Source organism: Phasianus colchicus, chromosome 13 (genome assembly GCF_987193195.1).
Source record: "Phasianus colchicus chromosome 13, bPhaCol1.hap1.1, whole genome shotgun sequence".
Taxonomy (NCBI): Eukaryota; Metazoa; Chordata; class Aves; order Galliformes; family Phasianidae; genus Phasianus; species Phasianus colchicus.
Window position 1 is genome coordinate 10,986,994 of NC_143448.1, and position 24,175 is coordinate 11,011,168.

Sequence of the window (24,175 nt, forward strand, 5' to 3'; positions counted from 1 at the left end):
TTCTGTATCTCACCCTCCTTTCCCCCCCAGTTTGCATCTAAACCTGTGGGTGTGTGCTTACCTGAGTGGGAGCTGGAACCAGCAAAGAACTCTTATTTCCAGATTGCTGAATCAAGTAATGGAAAAGGAACCAGGCATTCCCTGCTTGCACAGCGAAGCATTGCTCTTTTGTAAGGGTGCTGTGTGGCTGCAGCCACCCAAGTCCATGCAGCTTTCTGTGAAGTGTGAGAAGTTAGGGGCGGGATGGAAGCTGCTTCCAGGACCCAGCCACACAACTCCTGGGTAGCTTGCAGGACAGAGTATGGCAGGCAGAGGTGAAAAGCCCTTCATTCTTCTGGCTGGGCTGGTTGGAGCTGATGCTGCAGCCACCTCAACAGTGCCAGGCCTGAAAGGAGCAGGGCGTTGCCTGGCTAAAAGAGGTGCACTGGATGTGGCCTCCATGGAATAAAAATCTACAATGGGGAAGTAATTACAGCTGGGGATAATGATTTAGATTCCCTGTCTCTACATTCTATTAGAGGGAAAAATCCTAGAATCAGAGTCTGCTTTGCGAAACTGAGCAGAGCTCATGGAAATAATACACAGAAACAGATTCCCCTGTGTTAACTAAGGATGCTGCTGCACTTCTGCAGTGGTGGTGGCTTTGGTGGTAAAGGAGGACAAGCCCTGTAATGTAACTTTCAGTCCAGTGACTATGAGAGATGGGAGCAAAGGAATTTGTATGGAAACTGATTCTTCAGACCTGTCTGTGTCCATCTCTCCAGGATCTCTGACTAACTGGCATGTAGGGAGCCACAACAGAGCTGAGCTGTCTGCTGTGATAAAAGTGTTTACTCCTTACTGGACTTCATAAATGCTGCCTTGCCCAGCACAGCTGCTGCCCAGGGACTGCCCGCAGGCTCTGGAGAGGGAAGCAGAGCTTATCCTTTGGGAACACAAATCTTAGTGTAATTGGGTGCAGAGATTGGGACCTGTCAATGAATGAATTATTGGTATGTTTACTTGGAATATTTCATGAAATGTATGAGAGAATGTTACACAGCTAGTCTCTGATGAACACTTTTTCCGAAATTATTATTTCTCTATATACGTATATATATTACAGCCTGAGCTGTGTGGAGTTCTAGGCACAAATAGGTATTATAGCACCTAGAAAGGAGTGGACTGTGCTACTGTTGGAGAGGAGAAGATAACAAACCACGCTCATCCGCCTTACAAAATAAAATTATGGTTGTGTTGCTAAACCCAGCACAGGCTGCTCAAAAAGCCTGAAGTTGAGAAAATTCCACATTCCTGATCTAGATATTACCTTGTTTGGCTTGGCTAGTCAAAAGGGAAGAGAGAGGAGGTGTTCTCTGTGCAATCTGTCCATCCTGGCTGTGGCCAGAGGGATGTCACTTGTGGCCTTTGAGAGCAGGTCAGGGCTGCTAGGCTGTGTCTCTCCAATATCTTCTGCACAAACTCAGATGGCCTTGTCTCGTTTTCTGCTCTTCTCTGTCCTCCTGCAATAATAACTGGGCTGAGTTTAGCCCATTAGTAATTCCCCTCCTTCCTGTTTACAATGGGTTAAAAATCAGTCTGGTTTATTAAAACTCACACATAGAGCCCAGAAGATAGGGAGACCAGTAATTCAGCATTTTCTTCCTTTAGTGCTCTGTATATGTAGCTTCTGAGGTTAGTCCTTTGTCATTTTTTTAATTCCTTCTTTTGCTTACCACTCACCTCTCACCTGCCAGGGCACTTCAGTGCCAGCAGCACAGTTTAAGTACTTTTCAGCAGTTGTTTTCAGGGCACTAGCATGAAACATGAAAAGCATCAGCATTAGCAGCATGTTTTGAGAAATGGCTCCCATAGGATGCTATGGAAGCAACCTGTCTCCTCCTTTTATGTGCTGCTAATGGAGGCTGCTTTTCTGCTGATGGACACGGTGCAAAATACTGCACCTTTGCCCAGTTTCATAGTTGTAGCCACTTTACACTTAAAACAAAGGGGATTTATTTCTGTATTTTTTCGTATGCTGTGCACCCAGTAGACACAACACATGGAGAGGACTTATGTTAAGATATGGATTCAGTAACTTTGAGTTGGAAATCATGTCCTGAGATTCACAGCAAACCACTGCACCAGCAAAGCAAAAGAGATGTTACTTCCTCATATTTGGTCTTTGAGTACACATCACTGGTGTTTGTCTTGTGATTTATAAACTTTTGCTTTACAATAACTATGCAATGGCAAGTAGACCTGGTCCTCCTTAGGGGGATATTTCATGAACTACTTAGGAAGTTTATAAAAAAGAGTCCCTAGATTATGAAGCAAGGGGTATCTGTTTTGTAAGGAACATGTTATGAAATGAATTTGTCTTTAGGCCTAATTTAATTATTTTAATGATCCCACTGGTGGTTGTTGTAGGTGTCGTTCTGTGTATATATTGTGACCTACATGATCATTTACGAAATCTAAGATTTAAAAATACATTGGGCCTTATTAATTCATTGCCTACTATCACTGAAGTAAATGGAGGTGGTTTGGATATTAGTACATTGGACCAAATCTCTCTTCCAGTGAAGACAATGAGAGTTTTAGTGTAAGCATAAATGGAAACAAAATAAGTCCTGTTCTTTTAGAAAACTGCCCCAAATAATCCCTGGTGTAACTCTGTTCACTGCTGTGGAGTGATGCCAGGAATGTATATTGATGTGTAGACAGGAACTTGTCAAAGACATCTGAAGGTGTAAAATCAACAGGCAGGTGAGCACAGAAAAGTCCTGCCCTTACAGGTAGGTGCATGTGCCTTCCCTGGTCAGATGGTCTTCATAAAAAGAAGACTTCACTGGCTTTGAAGGAGATACTCCAAATTCATACCTGTAAAACTGAAAATAGAATTAATCTATTCATGGGCTAATAGAGTCTTTAAGAACAAAGTGCATATTTAAATAGAAGGAATATGTAGGCATGTAAACACAGGATTCAATTCTGAAAGCATAGAGGAGGCTGGATCTCTCAAGCACACAGTGACAACGTGATGCGGAACATGCTAGGCTATAGCTAACACAGGTTGTGCCCTAAACTGCTGCTAGCTACATCAATTTTGCCAAGTTTCCTGTTACATGAATGTAACAAATAGATTAATGTGCTTAGTCCTTGCAGCACAACAGCTTGCTCCATTGTGCTATACTGACATTAAATGAATAACTTGCTGAGTGAGAAACGGGTAAGTATTGCCACTCTCATCCCTGGTATAGCTTCACTGATACAGTGTTACCCAGGATGGTGGCTCTCCTAACCTGATTTTGCAGCTGGGAGAAGTTGCAGAGCTAGAAATAAGCTCCAGAGTTCTAAACTCATATCTCCATGCTCTATCCACCAAGTTACCTACTCTTCTAACTCATCTGCTGTGATTACCATGCATTTTATCTTCTAGTACTTAAAAATAATTTGCAGGCAAATTTTAAGAGATTTTGTATTTTGGTATTTTTTTGTTGTTGTTTTCACCTGATTTGCTCTTGCTTGAATCTGTGCTAGGAGGGCTGGCTTTTAGCTTAGCATGTGTGCACTTATTGCATTCCTCATTGATACAATCCCTGTGATGACTGCCTGCCTGTCAGAGCTGGGCACCAGACAAGCAGGCTAAGCAGAGGTATTCCAGTGTTCATATGTACTGTATTGATTTCACTCTACTGTAGTATGGTATGAGTTCAAAGGCTAAAATTCCTGCTTTTTTATCTGCTGAGGACCACAAAAAGCAATACCTGAAAGGAATCCTGCACGTGGATGCTGGGAAGCTATTATGCAGCACTTGCAACGTTACTCTTGGTCAGACTCAGAAAGGATCAGTTGGCAAGCACTGGAAACTGAGATTTTCACCGTAAAGCTGAAACGCTGAAGGAATCCCAGTCCAAAGGGCAGGCTCCTGTTACGCCTCTGTCCTAATGGAGAGCAGATGCTACCAGTGCTGCAGGTAATCCATTTAGATCTGGTAGAAGCTTTTGCAGCAGCAAATCTCTCTCTTGAGAAAGCAGACAATAAAAAACAGGGAGTCTTCTTTTAACACTGGTGTCATACTGTGTTGATAGTGTTATGCCAATGATTTGTATGGGTATGATTACATCAGAGGCTGCAGATTTGGCATTTGGGGAATGTGGTATGCCTTCAGGGAGACCACTGCCTAAATTCTGCCATTGCAAAACTTATATATAATTTCACAGACAAACTTGGCTAGTTGAACTCCATGGGAATAAGTAGATGACAGTAGAAAGAAACTTGGTCCTCCAGTTGTGTTCGGGTTGTCTGGGAGGGAATGAGGGCTGAACTTGGGCCAGAAGTACTTACCACTGCTTTTGAAAGAAGAATAAATTCAGTGATGGTTTGGTGTTTTTGTTTTTGGTTTTTTTTTTGTTTTTTTTTTTCCCCAATTAAAAAGATGGATTTGTTGCCAGCTCTAAACATTTCCTCTTCTGTTCATATCCAGTTATATTCTGTTTGCAGATGCAAGGGTTAAAGTGGGAGCTGCCTTCTGTTTTCAGTTAAGTCAAAGGATGTTTTGGCCTTGACTTCACTGGGACCAGAATCAAACCCATGACCATAGTATTGTATTTAAGAATGAATCTCTCTCAGTCACATAAAAGAGCCAGGTTCAACTTTCAGCACCTCATCAGAATCCAACAGTTAAGAGTTTTCTTATTACTTTCAAGTTTTCCCCAAGCTTAAGCCCAAAGAATCCTCTGTGCAGCAGGTATATTGATTGCTGTCTCCCTCTGGGGTGCCATTTCCCCCTCTGCAATAAGGCCCCCCACTCTTTTCTTCCAGAATGTGGCTGGGGAGCCTGGTTCTCCCACTTGACATATCTGTACACCAGTGTTTCTCTTTACCTAGTCTTCCCCTGCTGCTACAACAAAAAACTTACTGAAATTGCACTCTGATTCTGCCTTTTACCTGGCAACTGCTCAGGCACACCAGCAAAAAAACTGTTACCCACATCTTCCAACTTGCAACATGCAGATGCAAGGTCTCTGTTGGTTGTTTTCCCTTCAAAATCACTTTAACAAATCATTATTGACATGCTCAGTTTCTCTAAGTGAGCCAGGAAAAATACATTGAATACAGCATAATTAAATGCAAAAATAAACAGGAGCATAATTCAAGCATTGTTTTAAGTGTGACAACAAAAACATGGATAGAGAAAACTGGGTACAACTTCTAAATGACTTGCTTGCAGAGAATTGCAAACAGTTGTGGCCTTGGGTGTGCCTGTAACTGCCCCTGGTGTTTTTGTGCCAGAGCAGTGGTGTGAGCTGCATGAGGTATTCAGCAGTGCAATGCTGGGACTGTGCAAAGTAAGTGTAGCGTATTCACCAGAGAACAAAAGATGGAGTGTAGGAAAACCAAATAGAGGATGAATGTAAGATAAACTGTTTTTTCCACATTATAATTCTCAGCAAGAGAAGAGTTACCAGTTTTACAAATTGGCATGCCAGCCAACTGCCAGTATTACCACATTGCCTGAGTTGTAAGCAGAAAGTTAAATTATCCGTACCCAGAGTCGCTGGTATCATTCTTGTTCATGTCAGTGGAGAGCATCCTGATGTAGTGGAGGCAGGCAGTGGAGCTCCTGGCAGACTGTGCCCAATGACTTTTTTCAGCTGGCCTGGAGAGAAAGGAAACAATCATAGGAAAAAAAAACTGCTCGGCTTTCACATGCTTGTGCTCAGAAGTGCAGGGATATGGCTCGAACAGATGAAATATTGTAGCAGTTTGCATGAGCAGTGGGCACCAAAGTGTGCTGGCTGTCACTGTTTGCATTTTATAAAGGTGGTGCAGATTATGAGCTCCTGCTCCTCTTACTCTCACTGTGGGCTGAAACATGCTGGTTTCACAGCACCCACACATGCAAAGGATGAGGAAGGTCAGACTTGCACCCTGAAAGGTGACTGAGTTACATCTGGATTTTTTCCTGCCTTCGCTGAGATCCATTGAGAGTTTCTCTGTTGACCTCAATGAGCAAGGATTTAGGCCATTTACATTAAAATAAAACCAGTATCTGCATGTTTGCCAACCTTCCAGCATGTTGTACAAGGTTGATGTTAGTGGCAGCAATGTCCAGACATACTCAGATTTGAAAATTTTTGTAAAAATGTGTGGTTGGCTCCCACTTGAAGTTACAGCAAGTAAGAAGAAAGAGGTGTGACATGCAACCCTTTATTCATCAGGTCCCTCATAGTACTATGACTTAGGGGTGTTTAAAGGAATAGCAAGAAAAGGCTTGTATAGGCAAGCATGTTTTATTTGAATTGTGCATCTTCTCAGGTATTAACTTAATTCTGTTGAGTGCCCACAACTCCCACAGAGTTTGAACTGAAATGCAGTTCTTGCAGGATTGGGACCTTTGGGAAACTAGAGAGCATTAAGTTGCTAGCTTGGGAGTTTGTTTGAAATCAAAGAATTTTTGTTCCTGCACTGATTTTCATGGCCAAAATTTATTGTAAATTCTCTTCTGAGAAAACATGAAAGGCCAAAAACTCTCACAGGGCTCAGATAAGAGCAGTGGCAACAATGTTATAATTCACATAGGATACTTGTAGTAATACAAATTTGTATTAGTATTTTTAATCTTCACTAATCATTGAAGAAATTCAGTAAGAATGAACTGAAAGAAGAGGAAAAGTAATCAGAACTTCATACTGGAAAAAGTGATAGCACTGGGAGGAAATCAGACTAATGCACTTGCTTAACTAATGTACTTATTTAACTCAAATGCTAGTCCACAGTTTAAAATGAGATGAATGCCCAGATGCACAGGTATTACATATAGTGTATGAACTCCTGCGCACTTGCCTGGACTTCACAGAATCACAGAATCACAGAATCACTAAGGTCGGAAAAGACCTATAAGATTATCCAGTCCAACCATCCACCTATCACCAATGGTTCTCGCTAAAATATATCCCTCAACACAACATCCAAACGTTCCTTGAACACCTCCAGGGTTGGTGACTCCACCACCTCCCTGGGCAGCCCATTCCAGTGCCTGACCACTCTTTCAGAGAAGTAGTATTTCCTAATATCCAGCCTGAATCTTCCCTGGCGCAGCTTGAAACCATTCCCTCTAGTCCTATCACCAGTTACACGAGAGAAGAGGCCGACCCCCAGCTCTCTACAACCTCCCTTCAGGTAGTTATAGAGAGCAATGAGGTCTCCCCTGAGCCTCCTCTTCTCCAGATTGAACAATCCCAGCTCCCTCAGCTGCTCCTCATAAGGCCTGTGCTCCAGACCCCTCACCAGCTTTGTTGCCATTCTTTGAACACACTCCAGGGCCTCAATGTCTTTCTTGCAGTGAGGGGCCCAGAACTGGACACAGTACTCAAGGTGTGGCATCACCAGAGCTGAGTACAGGGGGACAATTACTTCCCTACTACTGCTTGTCACACTACTTCTGATACAAGCCAGGATGCCATTGGCCTTCTTGGCCACCCAGACACACTGCTGGCTCATGTTTAGCTGAGCGTCAACCAACACCCCCAGGTCCATTTCCTTCAGCACATTTCACTGAAGAAAAAAGTGCTTAGCTCCTACCCACAATGAATTTTGTGTTTTAGGGGTTCATATCATATTGTAATATCATTTGGTTGCTTCTGTTAGAATGATGCAGTCAGCCAGAATGTGCCCCTCATGCTCTTCTCAGCCACTGTGGCCTGCGAGGCCCAGGGCGGCAGAGCCAGCCTGGCTGCCCACAGCAATGCGTGGGGCTGCACTGCTGTTAGCACCAGCCAGCCCAGCCCCCTCCCAGGGATGGCACCCACTTTGGTACATTGGGTTTGTGGCACCTGCATCATTCCGAACTGAATAAGTGGCTTCTGCCCATGTCCCAGGTAGCTTTATGCCAAGGGCTCAGGGGTGATGAGGATGTGCTGAGTTCCAGCCGCAGCAGAACCTCACAGCTTGCACCAATAAGGCAGGCAGCCTCCTGGGTGTGACCAGCAAAATGGTGCACAGCAGAGGCTGTAGGGGATAAATGCAAATGGTATGTTTAATGGAAGGCTGTATCTCACGTTCTCTGTTACAAAAGATTAAAAAGACCAGCGGAGCAGTGTCAGTAGCACACAGGGAAGTTTTACAGAGAAATGCAAATTCTACCTGTATTTGAAAGTTACATTTTTTTCTTGTTAAGCACAGCAAATGCATTTCACGACTGACGACTGAAATGAATGTGTCAGAATTATGATGTGTAGGTAGGATGAGTGCCGTTCTGTCTGTCTGTGTCTCTACTTATCCAGCTTATAAATGTGGTTATATGCTGAGCAGAATGAAAGAATTCGTAATACAGCAATTAACATACTAGAAACTGTTTGTTTAGTAAAGTCTTTTTATAGCTGTTAAAATAACACACTAAAATATACAAATGCTAGTTTAATAAGGCAAAATAAAATCATTAGCCTGACTTAGGGCTGGATTCTGCCACCATTACTCATGGCTAAGCAGTGCTTTACTCAAGAACTGTTTACGGAGATGGGTGGCAGAAGCAGGCCCTCAGGAAATGAACATGTTGCTGATAAATTTGGGATGAGCAGCCAGTGCTGATGGGCCTAATTCCAGACTCCCAGTGAGGTGAAGGGCTATGGGTTAATACCATAATAAACCTGGTGGAAATGAAACACATGGAAATGAAAACACTTGGAGTCCAGATCTCTTTGGCCACTGCTCTGCTTGCTCTGACTGTGTGATTGCTCCCTCCTGCTCCTCCCCAAGGAGCTGATGGGATGCTCAGCCATGCTGAGCACTGCCAGGCTTTTGATGACAAGAGAATTTCTTAACACAGGAAAAGACATACCCTTCTGTACAGGATTAGTGCTTCCAATGCTATGTTATAGGCAACACCATCTCTATAAATTAAAAAAAAAAAAAAAAAGAAGAAGAAGTATATATATATAAATATATATATATATATTTCCATGAAATTGTACATCAAATAGATACCTGTGAAAGTGTCTGAAGTGTGGAAACATTGTTAGCAACAAGCAGAGAGAAAGAGCTGCAAGATCTCTTAACCTTATCACCATGGATGCTTTGTGGTATTTCAGAAATAACAGCTCATTTATACTTCAGTGGATTTTACTGCCTGTTGCTTCAGTGGTCCTCAGTTGATAGTAACACAGAACTGAAAACACTGTTTTTCTTACTTTGTTTTAGTGACAAAATCTATGACATACTAATTTTGCTTTTCAGTTGAAAGTGCAAAAAATCTTCCAGAACTTTGTAAGAATGATTCTCTATGGCAGATGATGTTCCTTTTGGATTATTGACTTTTAAAAATACATGTTGGTACTACATACACTAGCTCTGACCTACTACAAAAATAGATATTCAAGCCTGAACAGCAAAATATGAAGTATTAAATCTAGGTAATAGATCCTGCAGTTCCTCCAGGTCCCAGTTAATGAGCGTAATATCCTTCAAAAGCACTGCAAAGTGAGCATATGGCTCAGACAACTTCTATAGCATTCCAGGGCCAATGTTAGAAGGCTGGCATGCGAGGTTTTCAGGAATTAGAGGTGGATGAGCCTGCTACATTGTGTTAACCCTACTCATCCCTCCGCTAAGATAGGACTGTACTATTTGATACTTTGTTGGTGCTAAAAATAGAGAGGTGCTGGGGGTTACAGGCTTACTATCTCCCTTTTTTCCCACAGATCAGCTGTGTATCTGTGGTCACCAACCTGTGCCATCAGGACTGAGGGCTCCATGGCTGATCAGAGCATGTACATGCCATCAGAGCCTGCAGGATGCTGGCATCTGGGAGACGGGGGGACTCCCCCAGTCTCTTACTAAAGGCTTGAAGTCTGCACCCCACTAGGGACACAAAACCTGTGCCTGAGATGGGATTCAGTGTGTGGGACCTGGTACATGGAGCAGAGCACGTGTGACTGCTTGGCTTTTGCAATTTGCACAGTAGTGGTTTGCACCCCAATTTAAGATTCAAACTCTTGCCCAGTGCACACTTTTTCCTGTCACTGTGTAAGTAAAATATTTAAAAGATGTTTAAATCAAAATTCTCCCTGGCTTGAACACCCTCCAGGCTAAATGTTTGTCTGGGGAAATCCGAGGTGATGAGGGTGTTGTCTTTGTAATGGAAACTAGACTCGTAGAATCACAGAAACTTTTGAATTGGAAGGGACATTTAAAGGCCATCTAGTCCAACTCTCCTGCAGTGAACAGGGACACCTTCATGAGGTGCTCAGAGTCTGATACTGAATGTCTCCAAGGACAGGGCATCCACCACCCTTGTTGTAAAAAAGGCCTTCCTTATGTCCAGTCTAAATCTCCCCTCTTCTAGTTTGAAACCACTTATCCTTGTCATATCACAACAGACCCTGATAAAGAGTCTGCCCCCTTCCTTCTTATAGCCCCCTTCAGATATTGGAAGGCCACTGTCAGGTCTCCCTGGAGCCTTCTCTTCTCCAGGCTGAACAGCCCTAGGTCTCACAGCCTGTTCTCATAGGAAAGGTATTCCATCTCTTGGATCATTTTTTCATCTGTATTGACCCCTGAGGGATAACACCTGTCTCTGATTTCCATCCGGACATTGACCGGTGACCACCACTTTCTGGGAATGATCTTGCAACTAGTTCCTCATCCATCGAACAGTCCACTCATCAAATCCATATCTTTCCTATTTGGAGAGGAGGATGTTAATGGGGGACTGTCAAAGGCCATACTGAAATCCAGATAGATTAATTCAGTGGCTCTTCCCTTGACCACTGACACACGCCATCATAAGAAGTGACAAGGTTGGTTGTTTTTTGGTTGGAAACTGTGGCAGACCCTTTCAGTGATAAAGCAAGTGCAGCATTACAGCAGTGAACAGAGCTCCATGCTGTAGTCAGTGTAACTTATTAGTGCTATTTTCCATAATTGGGAAGGGTTTAAAATCACTGGTCATGCAACTGGTGATGAAAATATGCTATAAAAATAAAACAGCATTTTTTAAATTGACCTTCACACTAATTGTAGCTGAAGATTTAAACTGAGGCAAATCAGAACAACTTCTGCAGCCATATGCAATCTTTAGCCTTGCTCCTGGCAGTTTGGGGCATGAGGGAGCATGAGTCCCAGCTTGACTACTCTACCATCCCTCCCTCCTGGCTGCCATTGGAGCAGGAGGCAGGGGACAGTCTGTGGCCATGTTCTCCCTGTCCCTCCTCTTGCCATCCCTCCTGCTCCTCACCAGGGACCAAACTCCCTGGCTTCCTGGATAGCTGTGCCAGATACTGTGGTACTCTCCAGCCTCTTGAGCACCTCTGCTCCCATTCACAGCATTTTTTCACCACAAAGCAGATAACAACATGTATCATACCCACCTTGAACAAATATTTAGGAGATCAGCATCCCTTTTGGCTCAGCAGAAGTGGCTGGACTCCACTTACACACCCAACGGTGCTAACACATCCAGCAGGGTGGCTTCAGGTCATGCTGGTCACCGCTGCCCCTGGCTCTGTTCCAGCTCTGAACAACCCCCTTCCTTCTCCCTGTTGCACCTCGCACAGCCTCTCCTCCTGCAGCCCCACAACAGCTAGGAACTGCATGCAGTCAGCAGAGCCTGCATGGTGCAGGAGGAGCTGCAGAGCTCTGTAAGCCCAGCCTGTTAGCAGGAGCATAAGGGAGGAGGGATGGAGCAAGGATGGAGCAGAGAAGCAAGCGGAGTGCAGCCCTACATGCTGGAGGGGCTCATCAGCAAGCATTCCTCTTTTCTCCCCCACTCTTTCCATAAAATCAGAAGAGAGCCACATTTAATGACAGTCCTCTATAATGTGCACTCCCTGCTGATGTGACATTGGGCAGAAAGTGTCTACAGAATAAATTTTTAATATATGCAAACAACTGAATTATGAATGACAAAAATATCACTGAATGGTTAAATATTAATCACATAATTAGTTAAATTAATACTTCTACTGCAATGTTGTGATAAAGGCTGTCACTCATGTGTTGTGGCTGTGCTGGCTGGGGGAGCGAGGTGCAACAGTGGAGGCTCAGTGGATACTTGGCTTCATTTTCCTGCAGGTCCCCCTTACTTGGTGCTCCTCTTAAGGCCCCTGAGATCAGATCTGTTAGGAAAGAACTTCAGTTTTCTGTTCAAAAAGGGAGTTATCAAGAAAATGGCTAATCTAGCCCAAGAGGAGGAAGCACTATGACCTCCAAACACTCACCCATCCCAAAATGCTATTAACTTCCAGCTTGGTGATGTGCAAAGCCCAGCTGCGCTGCACTGCTGGGCAGCAATCTTGAGAATGTGGTGTGCTTCAGAGAGCAAAAAGCCCTGGCTGCTCTCTGATGGGTTTGAGTGGGTCTGTGAATGAGGCTGCGTGCATCCTCATTCGAGCCCCCATGCATCCTCCCCAGCTGTGCTCTGGTGCAGGCAGCCTGCATGGTCCTGGGTGGACTGCAGGGAACAAGTGCTGTCAGGGGTGTGGGCGGCAGTGGGTGTCTGTAGGTGCTCACACACAGCACACAGTTTCCTTCCCTGTCCAAGGAACTCAGGAAAGAATTTACCAGCACTCTTGTCCTTGTGGGTTGGCTGGCTGCGCTGTTTATTTTTGATCTAATAAAAAAAGAGACCTTAATATCATAGTGAAATGGGTATAAAGCTAGAAACTTGCCCCCTGGCATTTTGGCTAAACATTATTGAAAATGTAAAAGAGCCTTTAGCAGAAACAACTGAAGCACAAAGCTGCTGCAAAAATAAGATCAACAGGATGTATCCTGGACATTGAGAAGAGAGGTTAGAAGCATCCAGCTGCAGGCTGGGCATCATTTCACTCCTCATCCAGCTCTGCAGGGCTGGGAGCTGGAGTCCTGGGTGGGCACACATGGAGTGGGACTGGGTGGCAGGGAGGGATTCTAGAAGGCAGGAACAACTGTGAGAGAAGTGTGTGGCTGGGAAGGGTGCAAAGCACAGCTGGACCTGGACAGGAAGGTGAAGGTAGTGGGAAAGCATGCACACTGGGACTGTTTTGCTTGGTCCTGGCTTGGCTTCTGTCTGGAAATGAAATATGGGGGGAAAAAAAATTAAAAGCATTTTTAAATGCAAAACTGAACAATCTCTTAAAAGGTGGGAGTACTGAAGAAACATTCACTGCTGAGACTCACCCATCTGTATAGGATCTAAGCGCAGCTCTTTTTGCCTTGCCTCTGTTTTCCTCTGCCTTCTACTTCACAAACATCACTGGGAGCACCATTACCATGTGCTATAAGCAAGTGGTTCCTCCAGGAAAATGAAGTTTTAAAGTATTATGCACCAGGACTGCTCATAAAAGCAAACATTTTGGGGTGACCACTGTCCAATTTGAGAGCTGCAGCAAGTCCCCACATCTGCACGCAGTGCTGTGTGCTCTGCAGCCTGAGAGCTGCTCGCTGAGTGCGTCTGGTAGTGGAGCTGTTGGTCACTGTGCTTTCACAGCTTTGCCAATCAGGAGTAAAGCCAGTGCATCAAAGCTTCTACTGGAAGCTGTCATTTGGGTTCACTTTCTTTTCTCACAGAACTGCATTTTCTGATAGGTTTTTCGCAGGTACAGCTTGTGCTGATGAGGCAGGAGAAACAGGAGCATTTTCCACATGCAGCGTTTCAGAATGCTGCAGCGAAGCTTGTTCCTGGAACATTAGCAGACCCCTAAAATGTCAAATAAATCCTCAAACTATTCATCACTCTGTTTTTGGGGTGGCAGTTAAGTCTTTCAACACTCTGCAAGTTTCTTTCCCCAGCAGTAATTTTGCTGGTGAAGAAATACAGCTCAAGGCGCTCTACAAAGGCCTCAAAATTCATGTTTTGTTTTCATTACCAAAAAAAAAAAAAAAAGCTTCACTACATTAAAGAGCAACCCATTAGCATTTTGTATCCTGTCTTCCCTGCATCCTTTCTTTGCTGGCAAACCTTCCTCCATATGCACCAAGGAGCTGAACAACAGCCATTGCTTTGCTTTTGCAGACTTCACAGAAGATGGGCTGCAGCAGGAGGAGGTTTAAGCCACAGCCTAGCTTGTTTAGGGAGTAAATGGGAAAGATGAGTTCTCAAAACTTTTGGTAGCCACACAAATAATGAATGTCTTGTACTGAAACATTAAGTTACTTTATCGGCTTTCAGGCTAACCTAGAACAGCACCCAGGTTCTGTGCACGTCTAAGGAAATAAATTAACTATCTGGTTCCTGGGTTGAAATTTAGCTCTGTATGAAGCAATATATTTAGCTGTCTCAAGCAAATAGACCTCAAATAACAATGAAAATGAAAATACTGAATTACTGGAGGCTTGCCAAACCTTGCGATTATATAAATTAAATGTTGCAGCGCGAGTTGGATTTTTTTGATACAGTTAGAAAGTTAGAGGTTGGAGCAGGACAGTAAATACATTACAATTAGGGCTTAGGGAAGCATTTGATTATTCTAAGTAACTCAGAGTAGTTGAATGCTAGCACAGATATAAGGGAACGAGAGCAGGTAGCAAAACCTGGAGCTTACGTTAGAGTGGAGAAGGCTTTTTTAGCTGAGTTCAGTAGGGAATTGCCAACTTAGTATCTCCACAATTAATTTAGAAATTAATGGCATGTTAATTATGTTTGTAACTACATCAAAAAGTTGGAAGACCAGACTGAGGGGCAGCTGCAGAGAACAAATTTCACCCACAAAGACCCCACAGTCCAAAACAAGCTGAGCACAGGGCAGCTGCAAGCATCTGCACTGCTGTGAGCAAGACTGTCCTCCAGCACATGGGCTGATGCTCACCATCCCAGCCATGCCCTGGGCACTCTCTGTGGGGCTGGGGAGCAGGAGCAGCCAGGCTGCAGCTGCTGAGCTCGCTGGCAGTGCTGGCTATCACCTCGCACAGTGGCTGGGTGGGCTCCTTTCCGCGGCAGGGAAAATCCCTTCCCTGGTGGCAATGGGGGATACGGTGGATTGCACAGCCGAGCCTAAGGGACACTCGACAGTGAAATCTAGTGGGCTGTGGAATAGTCTCACTGGGAAATTGTAGAGTCCTCACTGGCAGGGTTACTGAAGACTCGACTTTGAAACACGAGACATTCTGCAGCTGAGAACAATGCTGCACTGTCAGAGAGATGGACTCAATTACTTAATAGGTCGTTGCTGTCTGTCTCCTGTGATTTTCCTTTCAAGAACATATATTCAGCTGGGTTATTTCTCTTGGGAAGACAAAGCCTTCTGAAAGAAGCCAGACATTTGGAGAGGAGAGGCAAGAGGAAGTGTAGCCCAGCAAACACCCAGCCTGCATTGTGCTGTCAGGAGGACATGGAGAAAACTTGCACAGTGCAGCAGATGTGGTGTTTTGTTCTGCTTACACCTACCCAGCTGAACCCACGCTCTCAGGCCTCACCCCTTGTCTTTGCCTAGGAAGCATTTGGCAGGTCATGTTGTCCCAGCAGACGCTGGTACGTAGGGCACTGGTGGGGCTGTATGGACCCTTGCTGCTGGTTTCCCAAAACATTCAGCACTGAGGGGTCTGTACAGCTCATGACAGTGCATGGGTATCCTCACCTCTCACGTGGAAGTGCTTTGATGGTGTTGATCAAAACGGCAGCGCAGCTGGTGAGAAAGCTCACATCCAGGATCCCATCTCTGAGTGACATCCCAGTACTCCATGAATGGTACCCGTGAACAGGGGTGTATAACTTACCCAATAATACGTTCTTCCAGAAATTGTCCTGCCAGCCACAGGGTGAGAATTTCACAGTCACTTCCCTTGTTGGGGCTCTGAGCCTAATTTGCAGTGCTGATTCAGAGCAACGTGAGCTTTGTGCTAGGAGCAGTTGCCAACGGGCACTTCATGCGCGTGTATGTGCACACGCATCCAAGGCGTCTGTCTTCCTACGTTTGTTTGCATTTGCCACCAAATGAAGACACTGCATTACCTTATGCACATTGAATTGATACAGCTATATTGAGTGGATGTTTTTACACCCTGAGGGGGGAATGAGATTTTGTCTCTTTTGCCCACTTCTTTTTCTTTTTTTCTTTTTTTTCAGAATAAGTCGTCTGTTTAATGGCACAGAGCCTATTGTCTTGGACAGTTTAAAACAACATTATTTCATTGATCGAGATGGTGAGATTTTCAGATATATATTAAGCTTCCTAAGGACATCTAAGCTACTGCTCCCAGAAGACTTTAAGGTAAGGAAAGCTATAGCCTGCAATCTATTTTTTTCCCCCATTCTGTCATTTATTTTGGAGGAGGTTGGTTGTGTGCTTGACCTAAACACACTTAGCTAAATGTTGCTGTTTATTGTTAGGATTTTTAGTACTTGTGTATTACGCTAGGGATGCTATTATTTAATAAATGGACCAATGGTTGTCATGGATACCATAAAAAGTTAAATGATGAAGCTTACAGCTAAATCAGTTTTTCTAAACTAATTGTATTTTCTCACATTTTTAGCTTATTTATCGTAGTATAACAACAATTAAGAATCAACACCAGCAACTAGCACTTACCAGGGTTTAATGTTCAGAATCTGGTAGAAATGCTTTAAATTTGATACTTAGAGTAATTAAATGGTATAAATCTTTTTCTTGTTGCCATGAAAAAGAAACAAATCCATGAGGACTTCTGCTAGATATATTCAGTTCAGATACTTCGATTTCAATAAGTAATCTTTTACACAGTGTATGAATGCCAGAATATTCATGGGAAATAGAATTTATTGTGAGACCTTTAAGGAGCAATAATACATGTTTTCTATGAAATAATGACAGCAACTTGCTTTGTAAATCCTGATTGTTGAAACTCTCTCCTCCTAGTGTTGTTTATTTGGCTTTGTGCTTCTGAAACTTGCAACATTGTCATCCTTATGTATGAAAATTAGAAGACAAAACTATCCAAACTAGATGACAAGATTCAACAAAAGAGCTAACTCCGGGATGAAATTATGAATAAATTGGGATGCTAATGGGGACTTAGAGGACACTGAGTGTTACTGAAAAGGAAAGTTCCCGTGCTCGGTAGTAAAATTTCATTTTTCATGTTGGACTGGGTAGGCAAGGTAATTTGGTCAGGCCTTCCTGAGTCATCCTAAATGTATAGTTACTGTGGCATACAGCTGATCCTCTTACTGCAAACCGGTCCTCAGACATTTTTGCCTAAATCACGAGTGTACTTGTATTTGACACAGCATCTCAGCACTTACAGCTGACACTGAGCAGACGCGCAGCACAGTGGGTGCACACCTCCTGTGCCAAAGCCAAGCAGAAGTTTTGGCATTCCCAGGCAGGACTGAAGGCCCAGCCCTGCGGGGCTGTCTGAGCACTGGGCTCTGTGGGAGCGGCTGGCAGGCTAGGGCGGCTGCCCTGTGGCACTGGGTGCTGTGACGTGGGAAGAGGCAGAGGCGGATGCAAGACAAGAGAGATGAGAGCAAATGTGTGGGTAGGATTGAAGCTAAAGACCTGTGGGGTGCAAGATGGAACAATTAAAGAGGATGGATGGAGCAATGGTACTGACACAGCCTCAGGAAGGTGCTTTATCGGCAGTGTTTTGGACAATCTGGTGGCAAAAGAGAGACTGAGAAAAGAGTGTAGAAGAGATCTAGTTCACCCTGATCATGGTCTCAACCAGCAGCCAGGTGGATGGATTTCAGAGGTGCTGTGAAACAAAACCAGCAGGATTCAGTAAGAGCCTCGAGGGGAGAATGTCAGAGGATGCCAAGGACTTGCCTGCACAGCGAGCCGCTGGCAGGGCTGGGAGAGACTTGGGAGAGCCGGCGCTGTGCCCAACTCAGTCCGTTGTTCCAGACCATCTCTTTGCATAGGGTTAACTGTACTTTATTTGGTTCCTCCCTGAGAGAGCTTTAGAGCAAACCCCAGGCTAATGAGGGCTCAAGAACAAAGCAAAGTATTGCTAGGTAGGGAGTAACTAAATAAAAATGCATAGAAGAATGCACTGCAAAGCTGTATTAAAACTGCATTGTAAACGGATTTGACTTCACAGAAATTGTGTAATTTTACCAGCATGATTAAAGTGACAGAAGACAATAATCAAAGGCAGCAAATGGAATCACTTGGTGTTTCTAAATGCAAAACTCTATTTAAGGTATAAAACCTGACAGGTTTTCCAGTGAGACTTGCATTAACTGTTCTTTATGTCAAACAAAGCATTATCAAGTGTTTTGAATATTTATTAGTTTTTACCCCTTAATTTAATCAAGCAGTTTATTAGCCTCAAGGTTTAGCCAAGTTGCTTTTCAACTTGAATTGCTGCTCAGATGGTTATTTTGCAAAGTTTGGAATGTTAGTACCACACCAACCTCACAGTGTTTGCTGTTTAAGCGTTGTTTTCAGACTAAGTTAACACTGAAAAGCAGAGAAAGTGGGGTATGTGTTCCTAGGCTAGTGATTCTTTATTATCAAGTCTGACTGGTGTGTTTACAGTGAATATTAATTACACTTCCAACTACTAATAAGTCAGAACTTGAAAGTGTTTAGAATCTGACAGGTCTCCCTGCTGAAAGCAACATTCTAATAGTTCATATAATTTTCCTGGGCTTGGAGGATTTTAAGCCCCATGAAGCATGTTCAGAAATTACTCTTGGCTAGGTTCTGCTTTGCAGTGTCTGCTGAGCAAAGCAATGGCGTGTGGCTGGGAGCTGCTTACAGCTCCCTTCTCCTGCTCTGGTCAGAGTCCTGTGTGTGGAGCCACTCCACCTTAAGTGACACACATCCTCTAGTGAGGTGTTGGGCCCACACCCTTGGTCTGCCACACTGCATGGCCAGGGGGTGTTCAGCACAGGAACTGACCCTCATCCACAGCCCAAATATCTGCCTTGATTCCCCATGAAAGGTGTTTCCCCACAGCAATTATGATCAGCATTTCTCCTCTTCAATCACAAAATAAACCTTCATGCAAAACCAGTCCATACAATGGACTAGACTGTCCATTGTACCTATTTATCTGGCATTCCCTGCTTAGAGATCTTCCAACAGAAATAGATATAGCTAGTATGTACATTATCACTTGACGTTAAGGAGGAGAGGAGCACAAATGCAGAGGATATTTGAGTTTCACGTAGTTTACTTACTGAGGTCACCTGTAGGGTCAGGTGGCATCTGCTTTATTATACGGTCTTAAAATTTGCATGCCTATGTCTAGTTTTAAGTGCTTTCACACTGACCTTAGCAAATGGTGCACTCATTGTAGCAGAAGTGAACAACTTGCTCTCATGTTCAGGAGTCAGATCTTCACGACACTGAATTATAAAGGAAATGCTGAGTCAGGATGGCAGTTGTTGTGTCGTGGAAACAAAGAATAATAAGAAAAAATGGGTAGAAAGCCTGTTCAGGGGTCAATCTTGTGTACTCAAGTACATAAACTTTACTATTGAGAGAACAGCACCACATTCATACAAGAATGTGTTTTTATTTTACAATTCCTATTGGCTGCCTTTACTCATAGCTCATAGATGTTTACTGATAGACTGGCACTGATGTCAATTGCACAGCTTACTTTGAAGTCACGATACCTGCCTCCTCCTTGGGAAGATGTGACCCCTGTGAGAGATGACTGCTGAATTTAGCCAACATGAAATCAACCACCAAAAAAATAAAAACCCTTTTCTATGAAATTGTGAATAGAAAATTATTTTGCAAAAGCAAAACAACCTGCATCTTTGAATGATCTGTTGACCTTTCACTCAAAATCTAAATGCTGTTCAAAATTTGAGGATGGAGAGTCTGTGTGCTTCCCAGCTGGCTGCCTGCTCCCTTTTCTGGATGACAGCACATAACACAGAACCTGCCCACTAAGTCCTACTGCAGCCACAAGAAGTTGAAGGCTATTGAGGGTCCACAACTGCCCCACCATTGCTAGCAGGGACTCGGGGATGGGAGACCCAGGACAAGTTACTCCTGGATCCCACACCATATCTGCCCTGAGATGCTGCCAGCTGCTCAGCAAAACTGCTAATGCCAGCACTGGAGCCTCCACCAGAGAGAGAGGGTACAGTATGTGTATGCATTTATCATCATACACCCAGAACAGAAGACACACCAAGCTGCTCTGAGTCTGGGTTTCAATGAACAGTGCACTTTGCCACTGCACTAGGCAGTTAACACCCTGTAGCTACTCCTGTTCCTCTTTCAGTGAAATGTGCCTTTTTTGGATAGATCTGAAAAGATTGGTGTTTGCATCTGCCTTTGGTAACTTATCCAAATGAACAGCAGAGAGAAATTTTTCTTGCAGCTCTTGTGGCACCTCCTTGGCAGGGGTCCCTTGTGGTTAAATTCTTGTACTTGATATTTTGTGTTAAACATTTGCAAATCATCAGGATATGATTTTACATCTACAGTGCAAGGGTGGAAAGTCAGTGTTACCTGAGCATCCTGAGTGTGTGTGTAGGCAGTGCAGAGCTGGGCATCGCTGCTGGTCCAGTCACAGCTGCACACTTCTCTGACTGGTTTATAAAACCTGCACAAGAAGAGAGTGCATTAGCAGTGTGTTGAGTCTTAGGAGTGTCATACCTCTGTTTGCTTTCAATAATGAAGGACTGGTTTTTACAAGGCTATACCACCCTCTTATAGCTTTGAATATTGTTTCTACTAGCACACATTCAATTCACTGCCCTAACAAATAACGTTATTTTATAGTAGCCATGAACACAAATATTGCAAAACCAAATCTATGCAATTTACTGAAAACAGTGGAAGACTTTCCATTGATGTGTGAGCACTCCGTGCTCCTGCTAACTCTATAGCATTACATTTCTCCTTAGCATCACATGCTTTCCTTGGCTCAAAATGGGCATATAGGGCCAGCAGATTCACAGCAAACATTTGACACACCTTTGTAACAAACAGGTGTGTGGGAGACTGTTTTGTTACAGTGTCCTGCATGAAGATTTCAGAAAGTTTGGAGTAGGGATTGTATTTTGCATTTAATTTAAACCTCTAATGCCTATAGATTTAAACTGATCCCACATGCAGTAACCAGAGTGTTTCACAGGTGGAGAAGAAAAAGCAGTAATGGCTCAGCAGAGCATGCTGATTTTTCTGGGAAAAAAAACCAAATCTTCTATTGGTAGCACTGGTGCTGGCACACTCTTACCTGACATCAGGTGGTGGCAGCTCTTTGGCTGGCCAGGTGCCTCCTAAAGCATTTCTCCTTTATCTTCATGTTGCTTTTCATCTTCTGCATCCTTCTTAAGTGTTTGTTGCCCTCATTTCTTCACATTTGCTCTCATCACTCTTTTCTCTCTGCACCTTCTCCAGTCTTTTTTTCTCCACTAGTGGTACGCATATTGTCCCAGCCCTAACAGATATCAAAGAGATGCAAAGGATCAGATGTCCCTTCTGTAACGTGATAACTTTGCTCGTATCACTGTTAATTTTCCTGTATCTCCAGGCTGAAGGCAGTGCTGGGCTGAAGGAGTACCTCTCCACTTGTGGCAGTGGCTCTGTGGTGCCAAATTCCAACACAGCTGACTGCTTTGGTTCAGTAGGCAATACCTTGCAGCAGCAGGTTTTGCAGCTTAATTCCACGATGCTATGAAAAGTTGCACCTTTCTGTGCTGTACATTCAATGGCTTTTGATTCTTTTTCTTCTTTGAGTTCTGCAGAAGTGCTGTAGTTATTTCCTTATGCAATTTTGGTGCCCATTTCCCAATAACTTCTTGCCACTCCCTTCTTTCCAGTCTAAATGATTCCAGTAGTTTCATTCACGATTTTTCATTCCCTTCTCTTACTGCGGTAGACAAGTTGCCTTTATGCCCAGGTGATGACCTACAGCATACTCCAAGAAAGTCACACAGCGTACCTGCACTTCTATCTGAAAACGGGCAGAGGAAGCAAGGATCAGGTCCTCAGGGAGGAATTCCCTGAGGCCTCAGTTGCTTCTCTTCCCTTCAGGAAACTGCAGGAGGCAGAGGGGCAATGTAAGCAAACCAGCCCTGCGTGCTTCCCCTCTTGTTCAGCTCTGGCTGGGTCTGATGGTGCTGCTGCCACCCTTTTCAGCATATTCCCACGCGTTTAAGCTGAGATGGGAAGATCCACTGAAAATCTGATGAAAAGTTATTAATGAGCATATGCAGATGACATCTCAATCAATTAACTGGGAATTGGATCAAATTGGGAATTTGAATTGCCTGAAGGACCCTGTTGGGTTATGGACAGCTGGCTGAAAAGAACACTTTCTTTCAAGTTGCTGGAGTAAACACAGCTGAGCTCCCAGCCACTGGGTGGTCACTACAGCAGTATAATTTACCAAGCTCCAAAGTATGCTTGAATAATCATGCAGGGAGCAGCCCAGCTTCTGCAGCTTCATTTCAAATGTGGCAAAACCAGGTGAGAGGTGAGAAGCTGAACTGCCATCTCTATCTTGTAACACATATGTGAGGGATGACAGCACAATCCAAGATCTTCTGTCATAAGATCAGAAGTGAATATCTGAGGTCAAGAGTGAAGATCAGGGCTCGAGAGAACTTCTCTTAAGTCAGTATGCTTTACTTATTGCAACCAGTTATTCTGAGTTCTTAATCCACAAGTAAAACCTTCTTGCACTGAGATTGTGGGATAATAAATGAAAGAATAATTCAGTGCAATGGGAACTTCATGGTCAGTTCAAATAAATTCAGCACTAACACATTGTGGTTTTCTGTGTAGGTGTAAAATGACAAAATACATGGATACCTGACCTGTTGCCTTTGCACTCTTGCTGACAATACATAAGCTTAAGTAGGTCAAACAGGAACAATACTCATTTTTAAAAGGGAACTATAAGCATTTCTAGTTTCTCTCTCCATTTTTTTTTTTTCTCAGGACTTTAATCTTTTATATGAAGAAGCAAAGTATTACCAGCTGCAGCCAATGATTAAGGAACTTGAGCGATGGAAACAAGAGAAAGAACAAAGGAAACATTTCCAGCCTTGTGACTGCTTGGTTGTAAGAGTGACTCCAGATCTGGGGGAAAGAATTGCATTGAGTGGGGAGAAAGCTTTGATAGAAGAGATCTTCCCTGAGACGGGGGACGTCATGTGCAACTCTGTAAACGCAGGCTGGAACCAAGACCCTACCCACGTTATTAGGTTTCCTTTGAACGGATACTGCCGGTTGAATTCAGTGCAGGTAACGGCCTTTTAGTGCTGGCTCATCTATATGCTTGCTTTTTTTTTTTTTTTTTTTAAATTTTATTTCTTGTTCAATTATATGCAAATTATTTGCTTCTGCCCAATTACCTTTAGTGCTTATACTGCATGGAGACATTTTCTGCCTGGTGAGATCACAGTCTTTCAGGTTTTCCTAAGTCTAAGCAGAAAAATAGATTTAGATTTTGTGTATGTTAGTGCCATGCTGGTCTCATAATGGTGTTATACTGATAAATGCTAATTTTTTCATCAATGTATAGCCTGCAGCAGTTTTTTTCCCCTCCAAAGTGCCCTCAGGAAGAAAGAGAGAGTTCCAAAAACTACAAAAAAAATCTCCACACCATTTTATAGAAAATGCAACAATGTGTAAATGCATAATTTATGTCTCACTCATAATTAAATGATGGTGCCTGCGGGATGGACTTAAAAAAATTGATCTCTGCACTTTTTTTTTTTTTCAAAAGGATGTTCTATAAAAATTGCCCAGAGTATTTTAAACAAAATGTATTTCATTTTATACTCAGAGTTTTGACATTAGGTTTAAAATTAAACATATGAAACAAAAGAAGATAACTGGACAGATAGGTGGGTGGTAGCGGAAATAAATACGTGGTTTGTGTTTAGGCAGCAGCCTTCTGGGCAAGAAATGCCATTTCACAAGGCATCACCACCACTGCGGCCAGAGCTCTGGTGTAGCTGTCCTTGGGCTGAGGAGAAGGAACAGTGTTGATGATGCTGTTAACTTACTCCTTAATTAACATGGGAAAACACAGAGCTCTTGGTTTTTGCATGTATGCCTTTAAATTATGCTAGAAAGATTATCATTATGGAAATTGAAATCAACCTAAAGGAGCACGTTTCCAAAGTCACTGTGACCAGAGGTGCTAGCTGGGCTGTGGGAAATGCCTTAGTGGTCTTGATAAACTTCCCTATGGGCAAATATCCACAACAGAGTTGGCCTGTGAGACAGGCTGGCCAGACAGGCTCAGGAGGAAGGCACAATAGCAAAGGAGTTGGAAGTTAGAGCACTTGCTTACCAGTATTGTCAGCATG

The 24,175-nt window shown here is 43.5% G+C and overlaps 1 protein-coding gene and 1 long non-coding RNA gene across 6 annotated transcripts in view; one reads left to right on the forward strand and one right to left on the reverse strand.

Moving 5' to 3' along the window:
• The window catches only part of KCTD15 (potassium channel tetramerization domain containing 15), a 54,313-nt gene that overhangs the window by 21,557 nt on the left and 8,581 nt on the right, over positions 1-24,175 (forward strand). For all 4 annotated transcript variants that reach the window (XM_090149335.1, XM_090149337.1, XM_090149338.1 and 1 more), the window contains 2 exons: positions 16,025-16,169; positions 22,797-23,102. In XM_090149335.1, the coding sequence (XP_090005461.1) occupies positions 16,025-16,169; positions 22,797-23,102 (451 nt within the window). The remainder of the gene's footprint in view (positions 1-16,024; positions 16,170-22,796; positions 23,103-24,175) is intronic.
• On the reverse strand, positions 1,415-21,450 carry LOC149916149 (uncharacterized). Of its 2 annotated transcripts, XR_016470575.1 has the most exons (5): positions 21,088-21,450; positions 20,358-20,451; positions 19,160-19,234; positions 5,534-5,644; positions 1,415-1,502 (listed from the first exon to the last, which is right to left on the reverse strand). It is a non-coding gene; the product is annotated as an uncharacterized LOC149916149 (long non-coding RNA). The 2 variants fall into 2 exon arrangements; XR_016470574.1 differs by lacking the exon at positions 1,415-1,502 and having other exon boundaries at positions 4,633-5,644.